The 6,000-nt window shown below is 39.0% G+C and overlaps 1 protein-coding gene across 1 annotated transcript; it reads right to left on the bottom strand.

Moving 5' to 3' along the window:
- Window positions 1-1,484: 1,484 nt before the first annotated feature.
- On the bottom strand, window positions 1,485-3,575 carry LOC126627888 (adenine/guanine permease AZG1-like). The gene has a single exon (XM_050297460.1). It carries the CDS (start codon window positions 3,409-3,411, stop codon window positions 1,681-1,683), a length of 1,731 nt encoding a protein of 576 aa, XP_050153417.1. The 5' UTR covers window positions 3,412-3,575; the 3' UTR covers window positions 1,485-1,680.
- Between the last annotated feature and the right edge of the window lie 2,425 nt (window positions 3,576-6,000).

Genomic DNA, 6,000 nt, shown 5'->3' with positions numbered 1-6,000 from the left:
GTCTCATGTGTGATTCATAAGGATGTCTGATCGTTATAAACGGTCATCCTAAATATTTCATATCTTTATCTGATTTTTTTTCAATATTTCCATGAAAATTTGACTGTATCGAAAAAATTTCAAACAACGATTGTCTTCGCTTGGTTACAAAAAGTCTCATGTGTTATTCATAAGGATGTCTGATCGATATAAACAGTCATCCTAAATACGGTTTTCTTTTATTGTTATGTCGAGCACTATTCTGGATGTTCATATGGTTAGAGGAAGTCTCAGATCCAATTCACACGAAAGTACGATTGATACATAGTTTAACCTAAATATAGTTGGCTCGTCTGCGATGGTCAAACTCTGATGTGGATGTGTTGTCGAGAAACCTTGAGATGAGAATCAATTGTTACACGGAATATGAACTTGATTTCACGTGTCCTGGTTGGCCTTGGCCCGATAGAAGTGGCTAGTGCCATTATTTGCTTGGTTTAAGTAGATACTTTATGTCATTAATCTTATCTTGTTGCAATTAAAAAAGCTTACTTTATGGATTATGCGAAACTTCTTTTTCTATTTTTAATATTATATGATATAGTTAATTACTAGAAAAAGGCAATGGCAAAGAAGAACCCATAAATAGTACTGGATAAAAGAAAGGGAAAAATACATATATAGAAATATATATTTTTTGCATTATTATATTCTCCTTGGAAATATAGTAATTAGACCTGAAAAATGGGTCGTGTTTATCATGATTGGGTCGTTTTTATGCTACAGGTATCCTAACAGGTTCGTAACAAGTGATCCAAGAACGATCTAATTCGTTAACAGATTGTGTTATGTCAATTTCTACTATGTCTAGATCTGACAAACAATATATTATTTAGTTCTTGATAGATGACCCAATAACAACTGAACACGTTAACGTGTTTTGAATAGGTTACTCGATAACGACCCGACTAGTTAACATGTATACTTAAAATTCGTTATTTTCATGTCAGATTAACGAATCGTGTACGAAATTGCCAGACCTCAATAACCATGGGAGAGACTCAAAACCAATTGTCATGAGGATTTTACAACTTATTTTGATGATCAAACGATAAATATCTTAATCCGGTTTGTTCTTGGTTTTGGGAAAATAAGCACGGGTGATTTAAAAAGAAACCAAATAGATAAAAAGATCCAAGTCATAGAACATAATTAAGGGCTTCTTCGTGATTGTATTCTTTTTTTCTTTTTTCTTTTTTTTTTAAATAGTTAAAAGTATTTTAGAGAACCAAATCGCTTTTAGCTATATTTTGCAGATAAAATCTAAAGCGCGTTTAGATCGTAAAACCACTTCTAGAGATTCCAAGCGCATTTCTAAGAAGCACTTGAAAATAAATTTTTTACATATTTATAATGAAATCTTCTAACTGAGCGCTTATGAACACACTCATTACTATAAAAGCAATGCAAACAACCCAAATACAAAATGAAAAGAAAAATAAAACTAACAGCTCAAGTGAGTAACATTAACGTGAATCAACTAAACATCGTTTGTATACAAAACAAAATAACTATCAATTCCGAAAAATAAAATTAACATAAATCCAAAAAGTCTAGCAAGACCTTTGAAACAATATGTAAAATATGTACATTTTTCCATGAACCACCCCAATTTTGTTACATTTGGTGAAATTAAAAATATCAAACTCCAATTTCTAGCACTTTTGCATCTTTTTCTCTGCTTTGATCATGTGCCCCATTGACCACAACACCTCCTCCTCCTCCCCCCTTTAAAAACCCTAATTTGACCAAAAGTTCATGGCCCCAATCCCCTACGTGCAACACTACGAATGTTCCGATCCCACCTATCAGCCCATACGCTATGGAGTAAGTCAACGGCATCAAAATCAACGTCACAAAGGCCGGAATCGCCTGCCTCATGTCGTCCCACTCAATCTCCACCACTGATTTCATCATCAGCACCCCAACCAAGATCAGTGGCGGCCCCACCGCCCAAGCCGGTATCGAAGCCAGTAGCGGCGTGAAGAAAAACGCCAAAAAGAAATACCCCGCCACCGTCAACGCCGTTAGCCCAGTACGTCCACCCTCCCGTATCCCCGTAGAGGACTCGATAAATGCTGTCACGGGTGACGTGCCCAACAAGGAACCCACCACAATAGACGAAGCATCCGACATGAAAGCAAAATATTGACCCTCGAAATTGCCATTTTCGTCTGAGAATCCGGCGAACCGGGCCATGGAGTAGAGAGTACCGGTCGTGTCTAGTATGTCTACGTATAAAAACGTAATTAGTGCTTCCCAAAAATACCCCTTCCCGATACTCTTAAAGCTTAGTGCCCCGGCCGTACTCTCAATCGTATGTATATCAACCACCTTCTTGAAGTATTCATACGCCGAGTCTCCTGCATCCGTATTGGGAAACGCCGTTACTTTGGTGTTACGGAACCATGAAACGGCCGTTACGAAAACAATCCCGTAAATCATCGCCCCCTTCACATTTTTAACCAAACAATACGCAATAATTACGAAGCCGACCAAGCCGAGCCAAAGCGTGGCGCTTTCCATTCGGTCTCGGAGGCACATAATATCCCCCGAAACGGCACCACCCTGGACCAAACTAACGGTGCCGTTAACTGCTGTCATGACGGGAGCCAAAGATGCCCGCGAGGAAGCGGGGCAGCCTCCGAGCGTCACTAACGTCGATGAACTGTACCCGATTAACCCGATTCCCTGATTGTTCTGCAACCCGATAAACGCCAGAAAGAGTCCGATACCCGCGGAGGAGCTGATCCGAACCGGTTTTGGAACCAATTTCGCGAGCTTGGCGCGCAACCCGATTGCGGAGATGAAGAGGAAAATCAAGCCTTCGATAAACACGGCGGCCAATGCGCTCTGGTAAGAGACATTACCCGACCCATGAAACCCGACGACGGTGTATGCGAAATAGGCGTTGGTGCCCATACCCGGAGCTAAAGCGAGCGGGAGATTCGCGAAGGCGCCCATGATTAAGCAGCCGATGAGGGAGGAGGCGACGGTGGCAACGATGAGGTCTTTTCGGACTTTTTCCAAGCAGGCGGAGTAGCCCGGGTTGACCGGGTCGAATTTGCACGTGGAGTCCGGTTGGATGACCGACCCAGTGCAGTTTTGGAGGGACTGGGTTGGGTCTGAGCAGAGAGGGATGCAGTCGGAGACGGAGCAGGTGCCACCGGAGTCGGAAAGAATGGAGGCGTTGACTGCGAGGATGTAGGCCATGGTGAGGAACGTGGCGGTGCCGGCGCGGAGCTCGGTGGTGAAAGTGGAGTTGCGCTCGGCGAGTTTAAAGTGCTTGCCGACTCGGGTTTTGGCGACGTAGTTGTTGAGCCGAGTTAGGGATGAAGGCGGTGGCGGCGACTCGTGAGCCTCCATGTCCATCGAAGTTTCTGTTGTTTTGTTCCGTTAGGAGAGATTGATAGCTCGGAAGCCTCTGCTAGTGCTAGGGAGTAGGTTGTTTGTTTAGGTAGGTTTATACATTGAGATGTCGATGTGGGGTTGTTTTGTATTGTAATTTGTATGTGTGGGGTTTTATTTATAAATGTGTGATGCTAAAGACACCTTTAAATGTGTGGGGTTTTAGATAAATGGGTGGAGAGATTTTGTGGAAATATGGTTCGGTATACCAAATGTCATAATACAAGTTGTTGAATATTTGAAAAAAAAATTTACAACCACATGTATTATGACAGTTTGTGTACCGAGCCGTGTTCTCGGCACAATAAAATATTTTCTCAAATTAGTGATGTTAGAGAGATTATCTAATCTGAATTAAAATTTGCTGAATACATGAGGTGACACTTTGAAAAAAAATTCAATTATTAACCGCAATATCACATAATCTGCAAAATATGATTTAAAAATATAGTAGTCAAAACATTTTCTTATATAAATAAGAATCCGAGAGGGAGAGGGGATCTTTCATGCAGTGAAAAGTATCTCCGAGATAAAATGGTATTTATGTTGGATAGCGTTGATTTTGCGTTCAAGGTTCGTGCTTGCAACGTTCTGTCATGCATGCAAGTAGGCTTTTTGCAGTAATGCATAGATAAGATAACGGAGAATCCGTGGAGTCTCTTTAGCATTTCTCTTTGAAGTAATGCATAGATAGTCACTTCAAAGAAAAACGTAACGTAACTTAATTTTCTTCATGTGTGAATGTGGTGTGAACAATATTAGCAGTTCTTTTGAAAATGTGGAGCATCATCATAACTTTTTTCCCAATCGAACTTTTAAATGATTTATGAAATTAGTGACCAAACCCACCTAGAACCTATGACCAATCGCTGCTTGTTTATATAACGGCAAAGGTTGTAAAATGTTGAAAGTCAAAGTATGATCCATCCTACCCACATTGATAAAGATTTTAGGACTTTTTAGTTTTTTTTAAGGTATCTTTCTCAATTTTTACTTGGAATGCGGTAACGTAACAAAATAATTTTGTTGTTCTTTTTTATTATAACACGTAAAGTAATATATCACGTGACTCAAGAATGGAGTCAGCTAGTAGTTGTCTTAGGCTCCAGCACACCCTAAATTTTAAAAGATGAGAATTTTTTATGTTAAAATAAGCATGCCGTGAAAAATTCAAGCCTAATATTGCACGAAACAAAAATTTAACCTACTCCTAACACTTAAATCTCACTCCATACTAGAAAAAAAAAAATTAGTGACTTGTGTTTCATGTTCTCATTTTCCCATGATAGTAGAATTCAACCACTACTTTTCGTGTTGACCATCAAAAGAAGAAACCACGTACTGGTTTTGGTTCATAGAATGTGGGAGGACGTAGCAAAGTGGCTGCCGCTGTCCAGTTCCGAATTTTGTCCCCAAATTTTTAAAAAGTGATCGCAGTTGGGGACAAATAAAACACAGCAGTACCTTGAGGTGGAAGTTGACCTCCCCCACCACCCCCCAAAAAAAAAAATTTGTACCACAATTTCCTTTTGATATTCGGTACATATAAATATATATACACACATATGTATATATGTATATATTACTCACTACAAAAAAAACCACTTGTGAACGAAAAATATTCATCCGCTAAAGTACAGTGGTTTACTTTAGTGGTTTGTTGTGTAACATGTAAGGCGATGGACATTTATCAGGCAAAAATTGTTGCACAAAATCGGAGTTTAAAAATTTTAATTGAGGAATTTCAGACTCCGTTGGGCAAGTAGACATTTCCGGAAGACAATGCCGACCAAAACTTGTTACTAATTTAACATTTTTTTTTCTTCCAAAAATCGTTAAGAAAACTACGGCATGTTTGTTTTTTACGCGGCTTTTATACACAACTTGGATAACACTCCCTAATAGTATTATTTTCCTTTTCACATTATAAAATTAAACGGGATTGGGAATGGGGGATATTCAATTCTTAACAGCTGATAGTCTTGATTATTATTAGTATTTTGTTTATTTTTTAAATGAACACTAGCAATTAATTTAAGCCTAATTACCAATCGGAATCAAACCTTAATTATCTGCTTAAGAATCTTAGCTGCTTGCTTAAAGAAAATGATGCATCTTGCAAACGCATGCAACAGTGCACAGATGGAGCCAGGAGGCTGGAGCTATATATAATAAAGTGGTCCAATTAAGCAAAGAGAGAAAGCTAGTGGTCAATGTGCAATGATTTCCACCTTTCAAGGATCTAGTAGTGGATTCCACGTTATTGTTTAACTCTTAATCCAAGCTGTTAATTAACCAGTAAAACGCGTTCTATGAACTGATCATGATAGCATGATGAAAGGGGTGGCAATGGAGAGAATTTATCTTGACATCAATATATTATTTTAGGGTAGTGTTATCCACACACTTATTTTTATTTCTCACACATCTCTCTCAATGTTCGGCTATCAGGTCGAATGAAATGAAAAAGATCGATGACCAAAAATTAACAAGGGTGTATGAGATGTAAAAATGGGTGTGTGAATACACTTTGCATTATCTTATTGGCACCAG

This window comes from Malus sylvestris, chromosome 7 (genome assembly GCF_916048215.2).
Source record: "Malus sylvestris chromosome 7, drMalSylv7.2, whole genome shotgun sequence".
Taxonomy (NCBI): domain Eukaryota; kingdom Viridiplantae; phylum Streptophyta; class Magnoliopsida; order Rosales; family Rosaceae; genus Malus; species Malus sylvestris.
This window is presented reverse-complemented; position numbering and strand designations above follow the sequence as displayed.